Raw genomic sequence first — 26,335 nt, 5'->3', positions numbered from 1 at the left:
ATTCCTCGGGAGTCCAGGGAGGAGTTCGGGGTCCTGCTGGAGGAGGGCAAGAAAGTAGCCAGGACATCTTTGCAGGCCTCAATAGATGTGACAGACTCGGCAGCTAGGACTCTAGCCTCGAGTGTAGCTATGTGCCACATCTCGTGGCTGCAGGTCTCCGGTCTCCCACCAGAACTCCAGCAGACTATCCAGGACCTGCCCTTTGATGACCATAGTTTTCTGACAAGACTGACTCCAGAGTCTGAAGGATAACGGGGCCATCATGCGTTCACTGGGCATGCATATCCCAGTGCTGCAATATAGGCCCTTCCGACCCCAACCACAGCTCACCTACCCTAATCCCCAGCCGAGACAGGACTTCTCTAGAAGACGTGGCCGGGATGGTAGGAAGAGACAGTCTGGTCCTCAGATGGGCCAGAACCAGGGCCCCCCCAAACTTTTGGCGGGGTCCAAGCAAAACTTTTGAAGGTGCGCCCGAGGGTGGAGCACCAGTATCTTTCTAGGATCCTTCTCCACCTTTCACCAGCCGCCTGTCCTATTTCCTCCCTGTGTGGTCCTGCATAACGTCAGACCGATGGGTCCTACATAGGGTGGAAATGATGGGCCCTACATAGGGTGGAAAGTGGATACTGCCTTCAATTTGTTTTGTCCCCCCCCCTCCCTCCCCGTCCCTCTTCAGGGACCCCTCTCATGAGCAACTCCTTCTTCAGGAGGTGCAAACACTCCTAACTATTGGAGCAATAGAGGCGGTTCCAAGGGAACTGAGGGGCAGGGGGTTTTACTCCCATTACTTCCTAATCCCCAAGGCAAAGGGGGTGGGGGGCTACGGACCATCCTGGACCTGCACGGACTCAACAAATTCATGGTAAGGTTGAAGTTCTGCATGGTTTCCCTGGCGACCATTATCCCTTCCCTGGATCCTGGAGTCTGGTACACCGCCCTCAACATAAAGGATGCATACTTTCACATAGCGATTTACCCGCCACATAGGCGTTTCCTTCGCTTTGTGGTCAACTAATAGCACTTCCAATTTACCATCCTTCCCTTTGGCCTATCCACGGCACCAAGGGTCTTTACAAAGTGTATGGCTGTCGTATCTGCCTCACTCTGTTGACTTTGGATCCAAGTGTTTCTGTACCTCGATGACTGGCTCATTCAGGGTGGTTCCAAGGACCAGGTGCAATCTCATGTCCAGTTCACCACGAGCTTGTTCCAACAGCTGGGACTGCTGCTCAATGTCGAAAAGTCCACTTTGGAGCCGACCCAAAGAACAGACTTCATTGGAGCAGTCCTGGATTCAAAACTCGCCCGTGTGTGCCTACCACATGCCCGCTTCCAGTCCATGGCGAGCATTATCTATGGCCTCCAAAGTTTCCTGACCTCGACAGCATGCACGTGCCTCTGTCTCCTGGGACACATAGCATCTTGCACCTTCGTGTCCAGACATGCCAGACTGCACCTCCGTCCACTTCAGGCCTGGCTGTCAACCGTATACCACCCAGACCGGGACAATATGGACCCAGCGGTCATAGTACCAACGGAAGTCTTAACGTCCCTGGTCTGGTGGCTGAACCCCAGCTCGGTATGTGAAGGGATGCCATTCCATGCCCCGCAGCCCTCCCTGGTCCTGACCATGGACACATCATCTTTGGGTTGGGGTGCGCACTTCAGGACCTTCGCATACAGGGCCTTTGGTCCACACAAGAGATTTCCCTGCACATCAACGTACGGGAACTGAGAGAAGTGCGCCTGGCGTGCCAGGTGTTCCGCAAGCACCTTCAGGGCCGTTGTGTTGCAGTTTTCACAGACAACACAACAGCCATGTTTTATATCAACAAACAAGGGGGAGTTTGTCAGGAAGCCATTCGCCTGTGGGAATTTTGCATAGCCCACTTGATTGACCTGGTGGCATTGTTTCTCCCAGGAGTCCAAAACACCTTGGCAGATCGCCTCAGCAGTTCCTTTCTGGCTCACAAGTGGTCAGTTCGCCCGGACATTATCCATTCCTTTTGCCAGAAGTGGGGGTTTCCCCAGATAGACCTTTTCGCTTCTTGTGAGAATCAGAAGTGCCAGGTGTTCTGCTCTCTCCAGGGGCGCTCCCCAGGTTTCCTATCAGACACTTTCCTGATACTGTGAGAAGACCACCGGTCCTATGCCTTTCCTCCATTCCCGTTAGTCCACAAGGTCCTTCTCAAGTTGCAGAGAGACAGGGCCGCTTAATCTTGATCGCCCCAGCATGGCCCAGGCAGCATTGATATACCACTCTCCTCGATCTGTCGGTGACCACACCAATTCCACTTCCATTGCGGCCGGAGCTGATCACTCAGGAACACGTTCATCTCTGTCCTCCAGACTTGCAATCCCTCCATCCCACAGAATGGATGCTGCATGGCTAACTCAGTCTGAGCTACGTTGCTCCCACTCAGTGCAGCAGGTACTTTTGGGTAGCAGAAAGCCCTCTACTATGTCCACGTATTTGGCCAAGTGGAAGCATTTCTCCTGATGGTGTGCTCTGAGCAATGCTGTCCCTCTGGAGGCGCCAGTGCCTACCATCTTAGACTCTTGTCCTTGAAACAGCAGGGCCTAGCAGTTTCATCCATCAGAGTACACCTAGTAGCGATTTCAGACTTCCACACAGCCGAAAATGGGCGCTTGTTCTTCTCCAATCCCATGGTCAGCAGGTTTCTCCAGGGATTGGAACATCTGTACCCACAAATTCAGTATCCAGCCCCTCAACCTGGTCCTATCCAGACTCATAGGTGCCCCGTTCGAGTCGATGGCCTCTTGCTCGCTCCTGTCCCTTTCCTTGAAAACAGCATTCCTCGATGCTATCACCTCGGTGAGACATGTCAGAGCTCAGAGCCCTAACATTGGACCCACTGTATACAGTGTTTCATAAGGACAAGGTACAGCTGCGACCACACCCTGCCTTCCTTCCTAAGGTGATGGTTGCCTTCCATGTCAACCAAGACATCTTCCTTCTGGTCTTCTATCCGAAGCCGCACGCTTCTCAGCGAGAACAATAGCTGCACTCCCTAGACATTCGCAGGGCCCTCGCCTTTTACATTGAACAAACTAAACCTTTTAGGAGGACAACCCAGCTGTTTGTAGCTGTGGCAGACTGGATGAAGGGCCTCCCGTCTCTGCCCAGCGCATCTTGTCCTGGATCACATCTTGCATCTGTGCATGCTATGACTTGGCTGGCGTGCCAACTACGCACCTTACTGCCCACTCCACTTGGGCTCAAGCTTCCTCCTCTGTCTTCCTGGCTCATGTACCCATACATGAGATATGTAGGGCAGCAACCTGTTCATCAGTGCATACCTTTGCTTCCCACTATGTGATTGTGCAACAGTCAAGGGGTGACGTGGCATTCGGCTCAGCAGTTCTCCACTCTACGACGTCTCACTTTCACCCCACCACCTAGGTAAGGCTTGGGAGTCACCTAATCGGAATCGATATGAGCAAGCACTCAAAGAAGAAAAGACGGTTACTCACCTTTGTAACTGTAGTTCTTCCAGATTTGTTGCTCATATCCATTCCAAACCCGCCCTCTTTCCCCTCTGTCAGAGTAGCCAGCAAAACGGAACTGAGGGGGCGCTGGGTCAACTGCGGTATATATCCGGCGCCGTAAGGATGTCCCTCCAGGGGACATCTCAGCCAACCCACCGAGTGTTGCTAGGGTAAAAATCTTCCGATGATCTTGCACGCGGCACGTGCACACCTAATTGGAATGGATGTGAGCAACACATCTCGAAGAACAACAGTTACAAAGGTGAGTAACCGTCTTATCTTATTGAGCCAGGTCTCCTTAACTGTATGGCATGCTAGTTATACTAATCCAAGATTCTCTTAGGAGATTTGTCCATAGCAATTTTCCAGCAGCTACAAGAACTGGAGAATCTCTATTGTAGAACTGTTCATAACAAAATTCAATGCTAAGTGTTTCCTTTTTTGGCAATGGTTGTCTGGACCCAGCAATGCTAGTGCAGGATGCATTTGTCATTTCATTGAACTTCTCATTGTTACATGTTTCCTCCCCTCCAACTCCTATGGAGAGTCCTAAAGAAAACTGCTCATCATGGGATTCCTTTAATCCTTATTGTCCTGGCCAAGGCTATCTTAGCATATGGAACTGATGACACTCTCGGAAGGGATAAGAATCCTTCTGCCCATATGCCATTAACTTCATCAGGAGTATTGCCCTCGAGTCCAGGTGCCCTAATTTCCTGTGCAGTGAGACTTAGAAGTGATTCCACTTCAGCTGTGCCACCTCCTAGGTCAGAGAAAGGAAGTGGTAGTGGACAAGCTTTGCAAAGGTTCTTTCTACATTCTCACTAGGCACTGCAGACCAAATATGCAGGTGTCTACAGACCCATCCTTTGACTTCAGAGAGCTGAGAGCAGGGCTTAGATGAGTAACTGTCCTTTAAAAAGGAGTAGTTGAAAGGTTAGGCAATCCCCTCCCACTTCTAGTTCAGTTCCAAGTCTTATTCTCATGCCCTATGATGTGTTTCATATGGTGCTACTAAACAGAAATCATTGTCTGCACTGTCTCATGTCAAATCACAGAAAGATAAATTATATTCCCATCTACAGGCTAATCCTGTGATGGTTTTCCAAGACCAGGCATCAACAAAATCTTTCCTCCTTAGGAAGGTAGATCAGGCTAACAGGTTTGTCAGATTGAAAGGAGTCAAACTGAAGATTCAAGAGGAGGAAACCCAACAGAGAGAGAAATTCTGGATAGTAATTGGTCATCATGCCAGTAAGTGAGTGAGAAGGAGGAACCTAGAGTCTGAACTGGCTCTGACAAGCCACAGATAATTTGCCCTCATCAAACAGACGCCACTGATGTTGGTTACTTACTATCTCATTTTACAAAGCAAACTCCTTTCCAAGTTTAATGTTGTGCCTGAAACATATCAGATTTTCTTCTCTATAAAATACATTAAGAGATTTAAGTACATTATGCATTCACAGAACCGGTACAGCAATGATAGTGCCAACGCAAGCTTGCCCACACTGTCTTACCAAATTACCTCAATGCTGTGCTGGAGGGGACATCCTGGCTTCACTGAAACAGCCAACAAGAAGGCCAGTCAGATTATGCCTACACTTCCAGTGATGTGTGGAGTACATACACTCCACACCTCCTAACCCGGGTTTAAATAGCACTATGGACAGTGAAGCACTGCTTAGATGAGCAAAGACACACCAGAACTTTAGGGTATATACCCTGCACAGCTCTCTACAAGCCCAAGCAGTGCCTCACAAATCTACACTGCTACCTTTAGCAGTGTAGTGTCCTGCTGCCTCTCTGCTGCCAGAGCCTTTTCTCACCACAGTGGCAAACTGTGGCTATGGGGGCAGGCTCTGGCAGGGAGAGGCAGCGGTGAAAGGCGTCAGCAGCTCCCCATCACCAGAACCTTTCACTACTGTCTCCTGCTAGAACCTTTCACTGCTGCATATAGCTACACACCGCAGTGTGGACACAACCTGCTTTGCACTGTGGCATGTAACTACATGAGCTGCACAACACACTGCTAACAGTGCAGACAGGACCTTAGTGTTAACTGTAATGGTGACTTGTGTGAGACGGAGACTTATCAAGTAGAATTTGGTATAAAACCTTGTACATAGTCAGTGAACAGCTTTCAGACTATTAATTTCAGACACTATCATACTAAGCCAATTTCAGATGAGTTATCTAGAGCTGTGTGAGCCATTGCCAGTTCTCTAAACCATCCAGTCTATCTACTTCCCTGTCATATGTTGTTTAAGAACCAACCCATTTTCTTTAAGTAGGACTGTCATCTTTCTTTGACTAAAAACCCACTGAAATTCTTTAAAGTGATTATTATTATACAAGTGTAACATTATTTCTTAAAAAAGACATCTACCACAACAGATCTCTCACTCTTGGGTCCATACTGCCAGACAGGAACTCCCATTATTCTAAAGTTCTGAGCCATTACTACTCCAACTGGGGAGCTATGCAGACATGCCCTCTGTAGAAATATTCCTAGAGATCCTAACCAGAGTTCATTTTTGACTTGTATTGATGAAGAAACTCACTACACTATCTCAGCAGTACTGCACCATCAGCTTAGATGGATGGGTGCTGAGCAATATTTTTTCAGGCAAATCTCTTATTCTCTTAACATAAGTATTCTTCATGGTGCTTCTTCTGACTCAGTGGCTGTTCCAGAAAACACAAAATCATGATTTCTTCTGTCTCTTCCAGGTTTTTTGTTCTGTGAGAGCAAAGAAGCCTCAGGGTTCCTTGCCTCCCTATTATCAAACTTTTCTCTCTCTCTAGTTCATGTGCACATTCTATTTTTGCCAGTAGTTCATCCTAGAGATTTGAAGTGTCTGAGAGGAAGCAACGTAAAAAAGTCCCAAGTGTAGTTCTCGCCTTCTGATAAATGTGACCAAAATGCTGTCTACTTCTGAGCAGATCATGACAAATTTGCCAATTATATCTACATACACGTCACAGGGTCTAAGGGTGAGCATTTGAGTTCTTTGACCCACTACACTATTTCCTCCGCAAACCAATGTTGAGAGCATGACCTCACCTCCTCCCAACTGCAGAGTGAAGAACCCCCTGACTTCCAACATGTTTCTTTGACTCCTGAAAGCAAGCAGTTAAGGCATTCAGAGCCTCAGTCTCAGCAGAATTAGCACTAAAAAGTTAGGCACTGTCAGCTGGGCTCAAAGAACATATTGTACAGTCTGTACTCCTCCTGCTACATCATCACTCCAATTGAATCAAAGATGAACACCACTTTCAGCTGACTAAAATCTGGCCTCGATGTGAAGTGGATCTCAAGCATTGGTCACCTCAATGTACTTGAAGATATGATTCTCTCAGTATACCCAACACCTCCTGTACGTTTTAATGAACTTTTTACATATCATATGAAATAAAATAAGTAAATAGGTGCTCTGATAAATGCAGCTCAATTCAAGGTATCCCTGGACAAGACACAGGTCATATAGAACCAGCCCACTGCATCTGAAGCAACCTGTACTTTAAGGTCTTACAGTTTTCAAAACAAGCAGCGACACTTGAACCCACAACCAGGTAACAGACAACACAGGTGCACCAAGACACAAAACTCTCAGCCTCTACTCTGTCATGGACCATACTACCAGATATAGGGATTCCAGGCTGGGAGGCAGAGAAAAATCTCTGATTCTATGTGATCATATGGAACAAGACTCTGATCATGATGGGCTGTTGGCCACTGCCATCCCTAAAAAGGTCAAGAACCATAAATGGTTTGGTCCATTAGGTGCTAGTAACAATCCATACTTCTGCCTCTCCTGACACTAGAGATAATGAAGGAAAGACATTGTTTTGAAAGGTCTCTCTCTCTGCTACAGATGAAGATTCACATATTTCCCACTGGCTATTGCAGTATCTTATTGTTTTAAAATAAATTACTTCATGAAGACCTTGGGGAGTTCAATAATGTCCAAAGAGTGGGGAATCTGTTGTAGAGGCAATTTTAGGAGAACTATTCATCCCTCACCCACCTTTTGGTGACTGAAGATTCTGTAACCTTTCTAACTCCATATTTGTATACCCTTGTATATATAATACTTTCAGTTTCACTTATTACTTGAAAGGAACTCTCTTTTGGGGACACTAGGGACATGGCTGTTCTGAAGGGCAAGCCACCTGCTGGAGTGAGGTTTCATAACATTAGAGCTGTCAGTGTTCTAGCTGGCCTTTCTGCTGGGATTTTGGACCCAACAGTGGTATGTGCTATGATTAAGGCCCTACTTGAATTGCGGGATGATTGTCAAAAAATTGCAGCTGAGTTGTGGACAAACCATGTAAAATTGCAGAAAAATAACAACTGACCTTGTTATTTGCAGTAATGAGGTCCATTATTACTTTCCTGTGATTTTCCTCTGTCGGCCACCTTGGGATGAGAGCAGGGGCTTCTGCTGTCAGCAGCCCGGGGCTGAGACCAGGGCCTGGGGTTGCCAATGGGAACACGACGCTGAGAGCAGGGGCATCCACTGTCAGCTGCCCAGGGCTGAGAGTGGAGGGCTGGAACTGACAGCCGGAACATGGGGCTGAGAGCGGGGTCTCTACCACCCCGGCCCCATCAGCCACCCAGGGCTGAGAGCAGGGGCCTGAGGCAGACAGTGCCCATCTTGGGCTGACAATGCAGACTCCCACTCTCAGCCCTTGGGTGGCTGGGGCACCCACTGTTAAAAGTGTGGTGGAAGCCTAATATTGCAGAATCCTCAATTTCTGCAATATCACAAGTTAACTAGGGCCTTAGTTATGATGATGTACCTAGAGAATACAATTACAACTACTCATTGCCTCATCTAAGGTTACAGCTACACTTGGAGCTGAGGGTGTGATTCCCGGCTCTAGCAGACATACTTGTGCTAGCTCTCATCAAGCCAGCACACTAAAAACAATAGTGTAGCAATGGTAATACGGGCATGGCACGAGCTAGCCGCCCCAAGTACAAACCTGCCTGGACCGCATGGGTTTGTGCTCGGGACGGCTAGGCAGTACTGCCCCTCGTCACTGCCTGTGGCTACACGACTATTTAGTGTGCTAGCTCAATGAGAGCTAGCATCAGGGCTAGCTCTACCATTTTTGCTTGCCCAAGCGCATAAAAAACAAAGCCGCCCAGACTGCTGAAGCAAAAAAAAAAAAAAAAAAAAAAAAAAACGCGCCTGGACTGTGCCGCCCCAAGAATGGACGGAATGCCGCCCCTTAGCATGTGCCGCCCTAGGCACATGCTTCCTCCACTGGTGCCTGAAGCCGGCCCTGGCTAGCATGAGTATGTCTGCTTGGGCAGGGAATCACATACCCTCAACCTAAATTATCATCCTTATACTTATAGAGTCAATGTACTGTGACTTCTGGTGCTACATGTCTATTTCTGTGTTTTCAGCCTTGGATAGAAATGAAATCAATGCTACTCCAGTAGTTAACATGCTGAAAAGACTCATCTGCATTAAGAAACCTCTTTATCTTCTCCAAGAATGCAAAGCCAGGTTGTGCTGAAGTATCTTGGGTTGCAGGTGGGGACTAGGAAGGATTTTTCAAACGGATTTGTTTAGTGTTGAAGGATGTTATGATGGCAGTCTTCACAGTATTGGGTAATGGTGAGCATTAAATGAAAGCAACCAGCAGTCTGTCCTTTATATTTCACTAGTAAGTATTTACATGGATGGTATAAAGAGAAAAAGCTAGAACAGACATTGATGTCACAGTGAATTACAATTCGGGAGGGCCAGTTACTGTCCTTGCACAAATCCCACTGACATGTTCTGCTCATAGCTTGAGAGCAGTGTGTGCTTCAGGCAAATTGTAACAAAACACTACCATGAGCATGAGTTTTATTTGTTTTTTGCCTCCATTGATGGGTTAAATAACCTGAGAACTTTTTATCTATGCAGATCCTTTCCTAACAATTACTGGGACAAGTTTGTAAAACGGAAGGTAGGTTCTTTAGATTATTATGGCTAATGTAAAACAATATACTGTGTATTTAATTCAAATATCTTTATTTTTGTGGTATAAGCATACAAACATTTGAGAATTGCATTTCGTTTCATGGAACTCACAGTCAGTTGTGATGTGGGTGGGGGAAGAGGAAGAAGAGAGAGTGCTTTGGCTTAATTCCTAGACTCATATATTCTAAATAACTTTGTGCTGTCAATCAGCCATGCAGTTCTAATTTACAGCCATTGTCATCATTAGGATACAAAGCCCCCTCATCCCCCTAAAAAAAGAAAAACATGCCAGCTCAAATTACTTTAAATTATACCAAAGCTTTCAGATTAATAACCTTTTATGCTTCTATTTTTCATTTTTTTAAAATGCTTTCTCTCTCTTTGAGTTCTCACTGTTCTTGCAGTGCCAATTCTGGAAAACTGAGGTTTTAAAATTTTTGACCAATGGGGGTAAAGTGAAGAGGATGTGACACCAGTGTCTTGTCCTGACCAGAAGCTCATCTTTTCTCCTTTTAGGTTATTAACAAATATGGTGACTTGTATGGAGCAGAGCGCATAGCTGAACTCTTGGGGTTGGACAAAAATGCTCTTGACTTCAGTCCAGTGGAAGAGACTGAACCAGAGGAGGCATCTCTTGTATCATGGTATGATATTTGGAGATTTAAAAAAAAAAAAGGGCAGCTGACCTTAGCTGATTTCAAACAAATCAGCGTTTGAAGGGACTTGTAATCTGTTGCTACCACTGTGTTATTAAAGATAAGAACAAATTTGATACATTGAATGTGTGCATTTTCAATACTTTGCTCAGTACTAAAAATTCATATGGTAAAGGCTTCTTTGTAGTAATGAAGTAAAATAAACTAGCTTTTTAAAAAACCAACATATACCACTTAAAATAATGGCCCAGTACAGCCTTCCCACTCCACATGTGGCTATTAAGAGTCCATGGGTCCCTGTCTCAGTCAAAAGGAAGGGAGCACTAATCACAGAGCAGACCTGGTCAGAGATTTTCCAGTAATGCAGGTTTCATCAGGAAATGCAAGTTCCTCAAATATGAAATATTTCATTTTTCACTTCCAACAAACCACAGGCAACTTCCTATCAAAAACCTGCCTGGTTTCCTGCCAGCTGGCCTGGTGGAATGTTGGGGACTCCTGCTTCCAGGGTTCACTGCTCCAGGGCAGCTCTGCCATGAAAACCGATCTGGGGATGGGCACTTCAGGGCGGCCAGGTTCCCTACCACAGAGCCGAGAGCCTGATAGCTCTGGGAATCCTGACTCTATCTGGGCTTGGCTCCTGGCTTCCATGCTTGCTGCCACAGAGCTGGATACCTGGAAACCTGGGGGCTCTCAGGGTGTCTAGGCTCCCTGCTGTAGAACTGGAAGACCTGGCTCTCAAGGTCTGAGGCTCCCAACTCACCTATGGCTTCTGATCAGTCTGCTGGGGCTCACAGGGAGCCTAGAAGCCCTGGGAGAGACAGGAACCAGAAGCCCCAAAGTTTGGTCTCCCAGGATAAATTCTGTTTTGAAATTTCCAAAATGACATGTTTTGATTATTTAGAACTAAATTTATTCAGATTTCCCTTCTGCAGAAAACTTTCAAAATTCTGCTTTCCATTGTGAAATGAAACAAATGTTTTCCAGACTTTTGGAATTTCCAGCTGAACAGAAAGTCCACCAGCTCTGTGTCAGAGTGCTTCCCATGATGCCTCAGCAAGGCCAAGTGGGGAAGTGCTGGGCAAAAGGATAGGCGTGCCAGTGGTCCTTTCCTATGCATCCTGACAACCAAAAAAGGGGGGGGCATAGAAAGAAGGAAGTGCAGAGAACTGCAAAACAATTGTCATGCCATCCTTCCCTGGCATTGTGAAATTGCTGTGAAAGTGTCACATGTTGGGATGTAGAATTGAAGTAGTCTATGCCTTTTCTACAACACCGAAGTGTCTAAAATTCTTCAGAGTTGAGTACCTCTGTGTTATAATAATATAGATGATGATCTAATAGCAAAGTAAAAAGAATGGTGGAAGAATCCTGGGTTCTCGTTGCAGCTCCTGCACTGACTAGATTACACTTCAAAATGACCTTGATAAATTAGAGAATTGGTCTGAAATAAAGACAAGTGCAAAGTATTTCACTTAGGAAGGAAAAATCAAATGTACAGCTACAAAATGGAGAATAACTGGCTAGATCAGGGGAGGGCAAACTATGTCCCATGGGCTGGATCTGGCCCATCAGGGCTTTCAATTCGTCCCATGGGATTGCCAGCCCCATGGCGCAGTGGGGCTAAGCCTGGCACCACGTCCCTGTGACCTGTTGGGAAAGGGGGGCAGATGGCTCCGTGCGCTGCCCTCACCTGCAAACACTGCCCCCTGCAGCTCCCATTGGTTGGGAATGAGGAACCACGGCCAATGGGAGCTTTGGGGTTGGTACCCACAGGCGAGGGCAGCTGTGTGGTGGACCCACCTGCCCCACCCCACCCCTAGGAGCCACTGCCAGACATGTAGACATGCTGGCCAGTTCTGGGAGCATCATGGGCCCAGGACAGGCAGGAAGCCTGCCTTAGCCCCGCTGCGTGCCACTGACACCCCAGAGCCGCTCAAAGGAAGCGGTGCCGTGCCGGAGCCTGTCCCCCGAACCGCTCCTGCACCCCATCCCGAGTCCCCTCCTGCACTCTGCACCCCAACCCCCTGCCCTGAGCCTCCTCCTGCACCCCAATCCCTTGCCCTGCACCCCACACCCCAAACCCCTGCTCCAACCCTACATTTATGGCTCTGCATATAATTTCCTCACCCAGATGTGGCCCTCGGGCCAAAACGTTTGCCCACCCCTGGGCTAGATAGTGGTACAGCTGAAAAGGATCTGGAGGTTACAGTGGATCATAAATTGAACATAGCTCAACAGTGTGATGCAGTTGTGAAAAAGATTAATATTCTGGAATGTATTGACTGCCATATTTATTATTGTTGCTGCAGACAATTCCAAACCCTCAACATTTAAGCATATTGACATGCACTTTAATCTCAATGGGTATGTCTTCACTCCACATTTTACTGGGGCTTACTCTAATCTAGGTTTTATCATAGAATATTAGGGTTGGAAGGGACCTCAGGAGGTCATCTAGTCCAACCCCCTGCTCAGAGCAGGACCAATCCCCAGACAGATTTTTACCCTAGTTCCCTAAATGGCCCCCTCAAGGATTGAACTTACAACCCTGGGTTTAGCAGGCCAATGCTCAAACCACTGAGGTATCCCTCCCTGCATAACTCCCACTACCATTTATACAGGAAAAACTTCTGACCTGGGTTTGGAGGCGCTTTAAGCTTGCACTAGCTGACCTGGCTCAGGAGGGTGTGGGTTTGAACTTGGGCTCCACTTTAACTCAGGCAGGAATCCACCCAATTTGCAGTGAGAATGCAAGCTAAATCACTGAAGTGTTGATAGTCCTTCAGTGCCCTTCCCACAATTCCCCCCAAAGAACAGGCAAGTTATCTCACAAATGCCACAGTTGACTGCGAAAGAATCTGAGAGTGTCTCAGCACAAAGAACCATGGGATATGCCCCAAGACACAGCTGGGTGAGTGCAGAAAGAGCAAGAACACAATAATATGGGTATGTCTTTGAAGTGGGGATGTGGGACACTTGCACCTGGGGTAGGCTTACCCAGGTGCCCAGACCTGAGTGCCACTAGCCAGTTTAACTCTGCAGCGTAGATATAGCCTATATGTTCAAAGTAGAACTGTATTACTTTTAGTGAAACTCTGGAACTCTTGAGACTATTGGAACTCCGTTGCTAACGCCCAACACAGTTTTGAAAATGTAGAGAATGCTCTCTAAAACAGAGAGACCTGCACATCAGTCTTAAAATAATTGTCCAGCATATACCAGTGCTTACAAAAAATAAATACAAATAAAGTGCCAGAAAGATCCTAGTTACATTTTCTGAAGAAAAATGTTTAAGTAGCCATTATGTGAAGATGTGTTTCTGTTGTTAAACATAAGGAAAGGAGTGTAACTGTAGTTAACTACTTGACATTTATGAGTTTCAAAATATTTATACTCCATAGGTTAAGCTCTATTGATACAAAGTACCACATTTGGAAGCTTGGAGTTGTTTTCACTGACAATGTAAGTATGTTATCCTAGAGACGACTTTCATTTATTCTAAGTGCAAATATGTATTTTGCACTCAAAGCTATAGTTGGGCACTTTTTTAATAAAGAGAAATTAAAAAGTAATTTGGTAAGATACGAGGCAGTCATCTTGGGTATGGTGAAATAAGCATATGTGGGTAACCAAAGGAACTGCAACAAGTAACATATACATTGATAAATTAATAGCTGCCTACTTATGGAATCAGTATAAAATGTTTGTTCTTTTTCTATCTTTAACCTTAGCCCAACAACTTTAAGTTAAATTATCTGTGGGAATATTTGCTTTTGACAGCATAGGGCAATATTCAGGAGACATTATAATTGTAATACAAGATTTTGGAAATTAATAATGATTGGGTGGTGTTAAAAGGAATAATATTGAGAGGCTTTTTACTGTATAACTTTTTACAAATTAATTTTGACTTTGGGGGGTTGTGTAAGTAAGTTGCCAGACTGATGGTCTTAAGACCAAAGCCTTTCATTTTCAGAGTAGGTACAGCACAGTCAGTGTCTGCAAAAACTTGTTCTATCTTAATCTTGACCTGCAGAGACCACCTGTAGGATCATTTAAGATCCTTTCTTAACTCCCACAACCATCTCGAAAGGTCCCTAGTCCTTAAAATTCTCTCTTGCAAATGAGGGCTGTATATATCTCCTTCAGATCTGATCAGTACTGCTCAATGGGTACAGACCCTCAGCACAGCCATGGCTGGTCCAAGTCAGCTGACTTGGGGCTGTGCGGCTAAAAATTGCTAGAGCCCAAGTTCTGAGACCCTCCACTCACATGAGGTCCCAGAGCTTGGGCTCCAGCCTGAGCCTGAACATCTACATAGTGATTTTTCAGCTCTGCAACCCCAGCCCAGTGAGCTTGAGTCAGCTGACCTGGGCCCGCCATGGGTTTTTAATCCTGGTGTAGACTTTCCCTGAGTCAGCTAGATGAAGTGGCTTATGAGGCAATCCCTCTTCCCAAGGCCGGTATGCTGTGTTTGTAGTTGTCTCACTCCCTGCAGAAGCATCAGATCTTCAGACATTCAGACTGCATAGCGAGCTCTCCAGTTTAGTATAATATTCTCAACCAAAACAAGATAGTGTTAAGAGCCGGGGGAATTCTGATTTTAGTAATTAAGCTGTTCTGGAGAGAGAAACTAAGACAATTCTTCTGCATAAAAATATGGAGATGCTAAATCCATATTAATTTATGATTGGAAAGCTCAAACCATTAACTCAGTGCCTACAGTTCAGAGTTTCATTTTGTGTGTGTGATGTACACTATCCAGTAAAACATACTAGTAACTGTTAATATTCTCTAACATTTCACATTTTCTGTAGTCCTTCTTGTACTTAGCTTGGTACACAACTATGTCTATCCTTGGCCATTACAACAACTTCTTCTTTGCTGCTCACTTGCTGGATATTGCTATGGGTTTCAAGACACTACGAACCATTCTGTCTTCTGTAACTCACAATGGCAAACAGGTGAGTGCTGTATATGTACTCTAAAAATGAACATCATTCATAACTATACTGAACAAAAACAATAGTCTTATAATATACCTTGGAAACCAGTGCTTTGAACAAGAAGTGGAGCCAATGAGACTCTTTTCTATTAGATATTATAATATTACATATATTTAATGGCTTTTTTCAGTGTCACAGCCCTCTAGTTTCGAGAGATATGATTCAGCTGCTCCTTAAAATCTCATTCTCAAAAACATGGTGTACATGTTTGTCAGGCTGGACACACTATTTCTTTGTTTGATGCAAATCTTTTAACATTTTAAGGTTGCACAGCAGAATAAGAATAAGAACGTCCATTCTGGGTCATACCAAAGGCCATCGAGATCAGTATCTTGTCCTCTGACAGTGGCCAATGGCAGATTCCCCAAGGAGAACGAACAGACAGGTTATCATCAAATGATCCATTGCCCTGTCACCCAATCACAGCTTCTAGCAAACAGAGCCTAGGGACGCCATTCCTGCACATCCTGGCAAATAGGCATTGATGGACCTATCTTCCATGAAACTATCTAGCTCCCTTTTGAATCCCATTAATAAGATTGGCTTTCACAACACCCTCTGGCAAGGAGTTCCAGAGGTTGACAGTGCATTGTGTGAAAAAATACTTTCTTGTGTTTGTTTTAAACCTGCTATCAATTTCATTTGGTGGCCCCTTGTTCTTGGAGTATGAGGAGGAGTAAATAACACTTCCTTATTTGCTTTCTCTATGCCACTCATGATTTTATAGACCTCTATCATATCCCCCTGAGTTGTCTCTTTTCCAAGCTGAAAAGTCTCAGTCTTATTAATCTCTTCTCATACGGAAGCCATTCTATACTCCTAATCATTTTTGCTGCCCTTTTCTGAACCTTTTCCAATTCCAATACACCCCTACCCCGAAATAATGCAGTCTTATATAACACAAATTTGGATATAACGTGGTAAAGCAGCACTCCGGGGGAGGAGGCTGTTTTACCGCATTATATCCAAATTCATGTTACCGCAAGCAGTTTCTCTGCCCCGCGTTACTTGCTGCGGGCCTCCCCAGGGTCCCTGGCCCCAGCTCACCTCCGTTCTGCTGCCTCCCATGAACATGCGGCAGCTCCACTTCTCCCCACTCCCTCCCAGGCGGAGGCAGAACAGAGGTGAGCTGGGGCAGGGGGGCTGCAGCAAGCAAGGGAGGGGGTGCAGAGGAACTCCCCACCCCAGCTCATCTATGCTCTGCCGCCGCCGCCTCCCACGAGCACGCTGCTCATCTCCGCTTCTCCCCCTTCCCTCCCAGGCTTGCCGCACCAAACACCTGATTGGTGCAGCAAGCCTGGGAGGGAGTGGGGAGAAGCAGAGCTGTGGCGCGCAAGTGGGAGGAGGCAGAACGGAGGTGAGCTGGGGCGGGAGGGCCCGAAGAGGGCGGCAGTAAGTAATGGGGGGGTGCAGAGGAACCGCCCCCCACTCCAGCTTATCTCCGCCTCCTCCCCTGAGCACACCGCCACCGCTCTGCTTCTCCCCCACATTCCAGGCTTGCTGGGCCAAACAGCTGATTGGTGCGGCAAGCCTGGAAGGGAGGGAGAAGCAGAGCAGCAGTGGTGCGCTCAGGGGGGAGGCAGAGCGCAGGTGAGCTGGGGCGGGGAGCGGTTCCTCTCCCTACCCCAATGTAACACGGTCTCACCTATAGCACGGTGAGAGTTTTCAGCTCCCGAGGACCGCATTATATCGGGGTAGAGGTTTATATCTTTTTTGAGATGGGGTGACCACATCTGCACCCAGTACTCAAGATGTGGGCTTACCATGGATTTATACAGAGGCAATATGTTATTTTCTTACTATCTATCCCTTTCTTGATGATTCCCAACATTCTGTTCACTTTTTTGACTGCCGCTGCACATTGAGTGGATGATTTCAGAGAACTATCCACAATGACTCCAAGAGCTCTTTCTTGAGTGGTAACAGCTAATTTCTTGAGTGGTAAATTGTATATTTATAGTTAGGATTATGTTTTCCAATGTGCATTACTTTGCATTTATCAACATTAAATTTAATCTGCCATTTGTTGACCAGTCACCCAGTTTTGTGAGATCCCTTTGTAGCTCTTCGCAGTCTGCCTGGGACTTAACTATCTTGAGTAGTTTTGTATCATCTGCAAATTTTGCCACTTCACTGTTTACCCCTTTTTCCAGATCGTTTATTAATATGTTAAATAGGACTGGGCCCAGTGCAGATCCCTGGGGGACACCACTATTTACCTCTCTCCATTCTGAAAAATAACCATTTATTCCTACCCTTTGTTTCCTGTCTTTTAACCAGTTACCAATCCAAGAGAGAACCTTCCCTCTTATACCAGGACTGCTTATTTTGCTTAAGAGCCTTTGGGGAGGGGCCTTGTCAAAGGCTTTCTGAAAATTTAAATACACTATATCCGCTGGATCTCCTTTGTCTGCATGCATGTTGACCCTCTCAAAGAATTCTAGTAGATTGGTGAGGCATGATATTCCTTTACAAAAAACAAATTTCCCGACAAATTATGTTCATCTATGTGTCTGACAATTTTGTTCTTTACGATAGTTTCAAACAATTTGTCCAGTACTGAAGTGAGACTTACTGGCCTGTAGTTGCCAGAGTCACCTCTGGAGCCCTTTTTAAAATTGGTGTCACATTAGGTATCCTCCAGTCATTTGGTACAGAAACTGATTTAAATGATAGGTTACAGACTACAGTTAGTAGTCCTGCAATTTCACATTTGAGTTCCTTCAGAACTCTTGGGTGAATATCATCAGGTCCTGGAGACTTATTAATGTTGATATGGTTTTAGTTACCTTTTATTTACCAGTACTATCTTAAAAAATTATCTTATTTTGTTGAGAATTGGTCCTTTTATGTGGACTTTAATGATCTATGCTATTTAGAAATACCAAAAGTTTTAAGAAGGCAGTTGTAAGTTTTGAAAAAATAACTCCTGCACACAGTAGTTTCTATTAAGAATTCCTTACGTTGATGGTATGGCTATTGGAATGTGCTTTCATTTAGATGGTAAATATTTGGAGGGAGGAATATGCCTTACTGTGTCTTCTGCAAAATATCTGCACACTTTTAGTACTATAAAATTATAATGTAGAATTTATTAGAATCCTAAACCCACGGGAGAGTAAATGCTAAAAATCTCCTGCATACAATACATCACCCTCTGGACATTGCAAAAGAGGGAAGAAAGGAACAGCCATTCCTAAATGCATTTAGAAAGGCGAACAATCTGCAATTTGGAATCTATACACAAATGTGGCCTGCTGGATTCAGATTCATACAAATCTGATTCCAAAATCAATTTGGATACCTTATAATAACACAGGTCCTTCTTTGACACCTGGCCTGCTTCCTAGCCACCATCTTGACATAAGCACAGGTAATTTATCAACTCACCATCTCCCTCCTTCCTGTCTTTTCCCAGACTAAGAGAGTTCTTCACATATTCCCACCCATTAAGGTGCCTCCCACTGCAACCCCTGGAAAATTCCTCCCTGTATGTACCCTTCCACTATCTGGCTTCAACCCTAGCTCCAGACATGTACACCCCAGTGCCTCCTGCCATCCCTTCTCAAACACAGAAGAACGTATCCCAGGCAGTTCCCACCCCTGCATGTCTGGGATTTACTTTCAATATCTAGTAGATACTAACACACATGACAAGGGATACTCCTCCAGTGGGGAGGGCAGTGTTGCCTCTGTCAAACAGAAAGTGATTCTCTAAGTAGGGAAGGAAGGCTTCGAAAGAGGTAACTTTCAAACTGAATGTTTACCTTCTGTCTAATATACCTAACAACAACCCTTTACCTATCAGCTTTCTTTTTTAGGGGAATAACAGTGCCCTGAGATACCCAACTTCCTTTTAATCTTTCCATCTCCCATGAAGTCTGTGCATTAGCCTGATCAGTTCTTTCAGCAGAGGACATCTAGATGCAGCCCCTTCCTTTATCAGACAAAGGAAATTGCTAGAGCATGACACCTGGTACTCTCCACAAGAAGCTTATCATTGCTGCTTCCGGCTAAAAAACGAGACCTTAACTCTGACCTCGTCCCTCCCCCACTCCACCATAGCTCTGACAGTCTGGCTACACCTAGTGTGTTATCTATTAATATTTTAATTCAGTGATTGATATATTTTCCCAGATTTCTACTGAGATGATATTTCTCAGTTTAGAAACTCAGAGTCTGTGTGTGCTGATGAAACAGCTTCAATTCAAGGCTGCAACTTTCAATAAACCTACCATGACTACCCTCCCTGACAAGCAAGTATTAGCCCTGCTGATATCATCACTGGTGCTTTCAGCACAAACATGAACAGATTTTTAAATAGACACATACGTTTTAGAAATATGCCCAATGATCTGCATAAATTGCTTAAAAAGCAACTAAAATGCTTGATATTTTTACTCATTTTAAATAGTAATATCAATTCTACAGTGCTTTTTAAATATATATAACAATCTTCCATAACACTATTATAAAACCACAACTCCAAAGCCAACGAGTAGGGCCCTACCAAATTCATGGTCCATTTTGGTCAATTTCACCATCATAGGATTTAAAAACTTGTAAATTTCACAATTTCAGCTATTTAAATCTGAAATTTCATGGTGTTGTAATTGTAGGGGTCCTGTCCCAAAAAGGAGTTGTTGGGGGTTGCAAGGTTATGGGGTGGGGATTGCAGTACTCCCACCCTTACTTCTGTGCTGCTGCTGGCAGTGGTGGTGTCTTCAGAGCTGGGCAGCTGGAAAGTGGCAGCTGCTGGCCGGGAGCCCAGCTCTGAAGGCAGAGGCAGCGCAGAAGTAGGGATGGCATGGTAAAGTATTGTCACCCTTAGTTCTGTGCTGCTGCTGGCAGGGCACCACCTTCAGAGCTGGGCGCCTGGCCAACAGCCCCCGCTTTCTGGCCACCCAACTCTGAAGGCAGCGCAGAAGTAAGGGTAGAAATACCATGACTCCCCTAAAATAACCTTGCAACCCTCTGCAACTCCCTTTCGGGTCAGGACCCCCAATTTGAGAAATGCTGGTCTCCCCTGTGAAATCTATATAGTATAGGGTAAAAGAACACAAAAGACCAAATTTGACAGGGAGAGAGCAGTTTTCACACACTGACTTTTTTTCATGGCCATGAATTTGGTAAGCCCTACCAATGACTAATATATGAGTGGTTCTTTATGTGCTGAATTTTTTCTTGCTCAAAAAGGATTTTATTTGCTTAAGAGTAAGTAAACCTGAAATGCTGCTGTTTTCGACAGTTCAGTAACAAAAGAGAGAAACTCACCTATTGTATCTCTTTGTCTTATTGGAATTTTAGAGCAGATGGCATCAATAACACAGCTTATTAGACAGAATATTGGCAACAATATCCGTACTAAAATAGCAAGCAGTTCAAATAAGCCCATATCAGTTAATTCAATAAAGTACATTTTACATCATTTGATATATTCACTGCATGTCCAGTTTCACAAATCAGCTGGCATTTCACCACTATCCCAAATACTGTACCCGTTACTGATATGAAGTTGCTGTTAAGCATATATTTTAGAAAAATAACCATATAATAATGTGTTTCCTAAAACCACGCTGCTGCTCTTTTATCCACCAAATAAGGCATCAAAGTATAAATTTAAGATGTATTTCACCCCATTATAGAATCTGGCACCTCAGAAACTCTGTGTTGATCCAGGCAACAGAGAGAGAGTCCATGGATAACAAAACCATCATGTTTCATTCTTTTTGAAAAAGAAAAGGCACAGCATTGTTGAGTTTCAATACTTTCGGGGACACAAAAGATCAGTAGTGCCCAAAAGAGACTGGAATCAATCATGCCCTTCCATTTTGACTGAAACTCACTTTCTTTCTTCCATTTCATTTATTTTGTTGGCGTGTAGCTTGTACTGACTGTAGGATTGTTGGCTGTAGTCGTCTACCTTTACACTGTTGTGGCATTCAACTTCTTCCGCAAGTTTTACAACAAAAGCGAAGATGAAGATGAGCCAGACATGAAATGTGATGACATGATGACAGTAAGTAAAATATCACTAGCACTTTTAAAACAGAAATGTCACCCTAGTTTTTAAACCTGATACTCAACATATCCCAAAAGCACTAGATGAAATGTGGAGGGAGGAGGGTTTTTCTGTCTTTAAGAACTTGGAACTTTGGGTCTGCTCAAGCTGCTTTGAGCCACTCTTAACAGTGCAAAGAATCTGGAAATTCACTCAGCATCCTCCGATGGTGTGAGGTCAAAATAGTAGATATATGCATAGTATAGAGGGCATGAATGGGGCATCATCACACCACGGAACTTGCTGCTGAAATTAACATCTGTGAACAGGTATATGTTAGAGTATCTGTGAAACTGATTTTATTTGTGCTGAAGTGAGAAGAGATTCAATGAAGAAAAATCAACTCAATAAGTAGCAGTAAACTTAAAAGTTCCAGTTCAATGAAATATAGTTCCAGTTTCCTTAGACCCCAGCCAGTCCAGAAGGGGAGAAAAAGAGAGCAATTGCATGAGGGTGAGAAGACTCTGTTGTGAGGGATAAACAGCTAATACTCCAAGGCTCCTTCCTCCCCTCCCCTCATATAAAAGTTATTCATAGGAAATGCAAAAGTATCCCAGAAATATTTACTCTGGGGTGAAGTGGCTGTGGGCACTCTAATTTTCTTATTGTACAAAGAATCACCACAAAAGAACACAACAACATTTTTATTTTATAATGCGAATGGCACAGGCTCAGAGGAGAAGCGCTGGTCACAAAAGACCCAAAACCTGAAGTGCAGTATATATTGTATGAATGTATTTTTTCTTCTTCCTGACCTCTGTATAAAATATTTAATGCAAGTCAGATAAGTGAATAATGGAAAGAATTAACTCTCTCCCATCCAATATTGTTTTAATTGGTCCCTTTGTGGACTGAATACAAAGGTCTGACCTGAAATAAAACTAATTTACAAAATTCAGAAATACATGAATGGTTGGAATAATTAAAATATTTAGCAACATACTTTACATATTAAACAGCTCTGCTAAATGAACTAAAATGATTCCAAGTTAATATTTTTATCTATGGTTATAGCAGTATCTTCCCTCAGTAATAAAAATGCATTAAAAATCCATGCATAGTTCTATATTGTGTTTTGTTCTGCAGGATCAGATTTATCACATTATTTACTTTCATTAATGCATGTTTCATTTAGAACTACTATTGCTGCCTGCTGGGACTAAAGAACATGGCTAGGGCTTTTCAAATGTATTTTTGACATATATTGTGTGGCTGAAGATAGCTAAAGGGTAAAAGATGGTTACTCACCTTTGTAACTGTTGTTCTTCGAGATGTGTTGCTCATATCCATTCCAGTTAGGTGTGCGCGCTGTGCGTGCACGCTCGTCAGAAGATTTTTACCCTAGCAACCCCAGTGGGTTGGCTGGGTCGCCCCCTGGAGTGGTGCCGCTATGGTGCCGGATATATACCCCTGCCAACCTAACCGCTCCTCAGTTCCTTCTTGCCGGATACTCTGACAGTGGGGAAGGAGGACGGGTGTGGAATGGATATGAGCAACACATCTCGAAGAACAACAGTTACAAAGGTGAGTAACCATCTTTTCTTCTTCGAGTGCTTGCTCATATCCATTCCAGTTAGGTGATTCCCAAGCCTTACCTAGGCGGTGGGGTCGAAGTGAGATATCGCAGAGTGTAAAACTGCGGAGCCAAAGGCTGTGTCATCCCTAGACTGCTGAACGAGGGCATAGTGAGAGGCGAAGGTATGGACCAAGGACCAGGTAGCTGCGTGACAAATCTCATGAATGGGTACATGAGCGAGAAAAACAGCAGATGAGGCCTGAGCCCTGGTAGAGTGAGCAGTGACGTGGCTCGATGGAACATGAGCCAAGTCGTAACAGGTGCAGATGCACGTCATCACCCAGGAGGAAATCCTCTGCAAGGAGACGGATAGGCCCTTGATACGCTCAGCCACCGCAACAAAGAGTTGGGGGATCTGAGAAATGGTTTTGTTCGCTCGATATAAAAAGCGAGCGCTCTACGGACGTCCAGGGAGTGTAGCTGCTGCTCCCTGCGAGACGCATGTGGCTTTGGGAAGAAGACAGGTAGGAAGATCTCCTGGTTAACATGGAAGGCTGATACCACTTTGGGGAGAAAGGCTGGATGTGGTCGCAACTGCACCTTGTCCCTGTGGAACACAGTATATGGGGGGGTCTACCGTCTCGCCGATGTGTCGCTATAAGGTTCCTGGCTGAGGAGAATGTCTCCGGTGTGGAGGGGACCGTAAGCTCAACCACAGGCCTCGGCGGGGAGCTCTCAAGGACAGGACTCGACGGCCCTCTCGGAACCGGAGTCGACGGTACCGCAGTCGTCGGTGCCACAGCAGGAGTAGGTGCCGGGCGGTCTGGACAAGGGTGAGTCTGCTTCGAAGGTATGGAGGCAGCGGAGGGCCTCCGATCAGGTCCCTGTGCAGAAGAAGGCCGGTTCTGAGGTGTCTCGGCGGAGCCAGCGCGGTCCGGTGCCGGAAGAGCGCTGTCAGTGCTCGGTGCCGAGGACGGAGGGTTCAGAGCTGCCTCCATAAGGAGAGTCTTCAAGCAAAAGTCCCTCTCCTCCTTTGTCTGTGGCTTAAAAGCCTTACAAATGCGGCACTTATCTGAGATGTGCGATTCCCTGAGGCACTTTAGGCAAGAGTCGTGAGGATCGCTCATGGGCATTGGCTTTTTACAGGCCGAGCACGGTTTGAACCCCGGTGAACTGGGCATGGGCCCCGGCACCAGGTGCGGGGAAGGGCTAATGCCCAAACCCGCTAAACTATATACACTAACTATCTAAGAACTATCAACTAATTACACTATAGACTAATTCAACTATATACAACAAGATATCGAATAAACAAGGAAAAGCTAGGGAAGTGGAGGACAGCTAAGCCGTGCTCCACTGTTGCAACGACCGACACGGGCGGTAAGAAGGAACTGAGGAGCGGTTAGGTCGGCAGGGGTATATATCCGGCACCATAGCGGCGCCACTCCAGGGGGCGACCCAGCTGACCCACCGGGGTTGCTAGGATAAAAATCTTCCAACGAGCGTGCACGCACGGCACGCACAACCTAACTGGAATGAATATGAGCAATCACTTGAAGAAGAATATAACTGTTTTATAGGAGACAGTTTCCAGAAAGTCCCCTGGAATTAGACCATATACGTGCTTATTTTTATATGACTAAATTATGGTGTGAGCATCTAGATGTGTAATTTGATAATTGGGCCCACAGTGAACATTTTGGTAAAGTGGGAACTTCTGCATCTAGGACCAAATCCTGCAAGCTTTACTCACACAAATCTCCCATGGAAGTCAGAATTAGGGCCAGAGGTCATACAGATTGTTAAAAATATATATATTAAAACAGGTTTCTGGATGTTGAAAATATCCAAGACTCAAAGATCATCTGAACACTGTGGGATTAAACAGTCTGTGCAAACATTTCATACTCTGCTTTTTGCTCACAGTCCACCTCCTTTACTTTAATTGAGATTCTTGCTAAAATTTTCTAGATCCAATTAAAAGCTAAAGCATACAGATAAAAACAGTGTACTCTAACTGCTCAGAAAACTTGGAAGGATTTTGAATTATAATTCATATAGTTGATAAAATACAATACATATCATCTTCTAACATGAGGAAAAGGGCTGTAGACCACATGGATCTAGAGAAGAATGCACTGAAAATAGTCATGTTTGTGGAACACTGAGTTGGAAAAAAATGAATGTGCCTAATTGACTGATTCCATTCCAATCATTTTATTTTAGTGTGAACTTCCCTAAATACTAAGTTTGAATGTGAATATCACGATGTAGTTCATTATATGCAGAGTATTTTTTCTTTGTAACATCATTCTCCATGTTTTATTCTTTGTACAGCTTGATCTCAGGCTTTGTTGAAATACAGAACATAAGTAATATGCAGAGAGCATTGTAACAAAGTGTTTATGCAGAAAACAAAATATATTCTTCAAGTGCGCATCAGTATGGATACCCACTGTAGGTGCACATACAACCAAGCTTGGAATCATGTGCCTCCTCATGGTCCCACGTGAGGGCATAGAGAGCAGAGTGGCCTCTGCCCTCCCTCAGTTTCCTCTTATCCCCCATGGCAGTGAAACAGAACCTTGACTGTGTCTGATCAGCTCAGCCTTTTGGCTAAGATTCCAAACTTTGGTGAAGAAATATTCTTCATTCCTAGTTTTATTTCTATATTATCTTTTTAGCTGTATGATTAAAAAAACAAGAGAAGAGAAGAAAAGAGAAACAGGAGAATGCCCTGTACAACAAGACAAAGTAGCTTGGCTGTTAAAATGGCAGACTCTAAGCCTTGAGGATTTAAACCCTGCACTTTGTGGGATGTCCCTGATAGACATAGAAGGGTGTGTCTTCTGCCTCGTGGAAGCTCACATCCTCAATAAATGCTCCTCCTCCTCCCACACTTGGAAATGAAGGGATGCGAGGCTCAAATTGCACCTCTTGGAGCAATCCATAAAAGTAGCTTCAGATCCAAGGGAAGAAACAATGTCCCATCCAGAATCAAGGTGGCTCTCTTCTGCAAGTGCTCCAGCAACCAGGCATACCTCTGGTGACAGAGACAAGAAAAGATCAAAGAAAGTGGCCAAATCAACACCACCATCAGGAGTCCCGGCACCAGTGGGTACCTCCTTGGTACTGACCTCTTCAGCATCAGCACTGGGACAGAGGCGCAGAACACTCTGAATCCAATATGTAGTGCTGCTGTGAGCACAGCTCCAAGCGGCCATTGTGTCCACCACAGGAGGAGGACTCTTTTCTGGGCAGAGAGCCCTCCCTAGGGAAGCTGGAGTGACATCCTGGGGGATATCCTAACAGTACTCATTCCCTAAAACACTGGCAGTGGATAGGCCTTGCACAACCAGGACAATATCCATATGAGATACCACCATGGCTCTATTGGCCATATTGGGACCCATCATCCTATCTTCCTTCAGTCCCTGCCTGTCACTTCTCCACAAGGAGAAGGATATATTGGTCTCTATCAGCATTTATAGCGAAGGCCCTCCCTCACTAGAAACAAAAGAGCAGCAGGGAAAACCAACAGAGCAGTCCAGGGAGTCACTTCCACTTCCCTCTCCACTCAAGTAATCATCCTC

The 26,335-nt window shown here is 45.0% G+C and overlaps 1 protein-coding gene across 15 annotated transcripts in view; it reads left to right on the top strand.

Moving 5' to 3' along the window:
- Positions 1 to 26,335, top strand: part of RYR3 (ryanodine receptor 3) — a 630,986-nt gene that overhangs the window by 592,606 nt on the left and 12,045 nt on the right. For all 15 annotated transcript variants that reach the window (XM_050954773.1, XM_050954774.1, XM_050954771.1 and 12 more), the window contains 5 exons: positions 9,444 to 9,486; positions 10,017 to 10,144; positions 13,561 to 13,621; positions 14,977 to 15,123; positions 21,050 to 21,184. In XM_050954773.1, coding sequence (XP_050810730.1) covers positions 9,444 to 9,486; positions 10,017 to 10,144; positions 13,561 to 13,621; positions 14,977 to 15,123; positions 21,050 to 21,184 — 514 coding nt within the window. The remainder of the gene's footprint in view (positions 1 to 9,443; positions 9,487 to 10,016; positions 10,145 to 13,560; positions 13,622 to 14,976; positions 15,124 to 21,049; positions 21,185 to 26,335) is intronic.

Source organism: Gopherus flavomarginatus, chromosome 5 (genome assembly GCF_025201925.1).
Source record: "Gopherus flavomarginatus isolate rGopFla2 chromosome 5, rGopFla2.mat.asm, whole genome shotgun sequence".
Taxonomy (NCBI): Eukaryota; Metazoa; Chordata; order Testudines; family Testudinidae; genus Gopherus; species Gopherus flavomarginatus.
The sequence above is the reverse complement of the archived record's forward strand: the minus strand, read 5'-3'. Positions and strand labels throughout refer to the sequence as shown.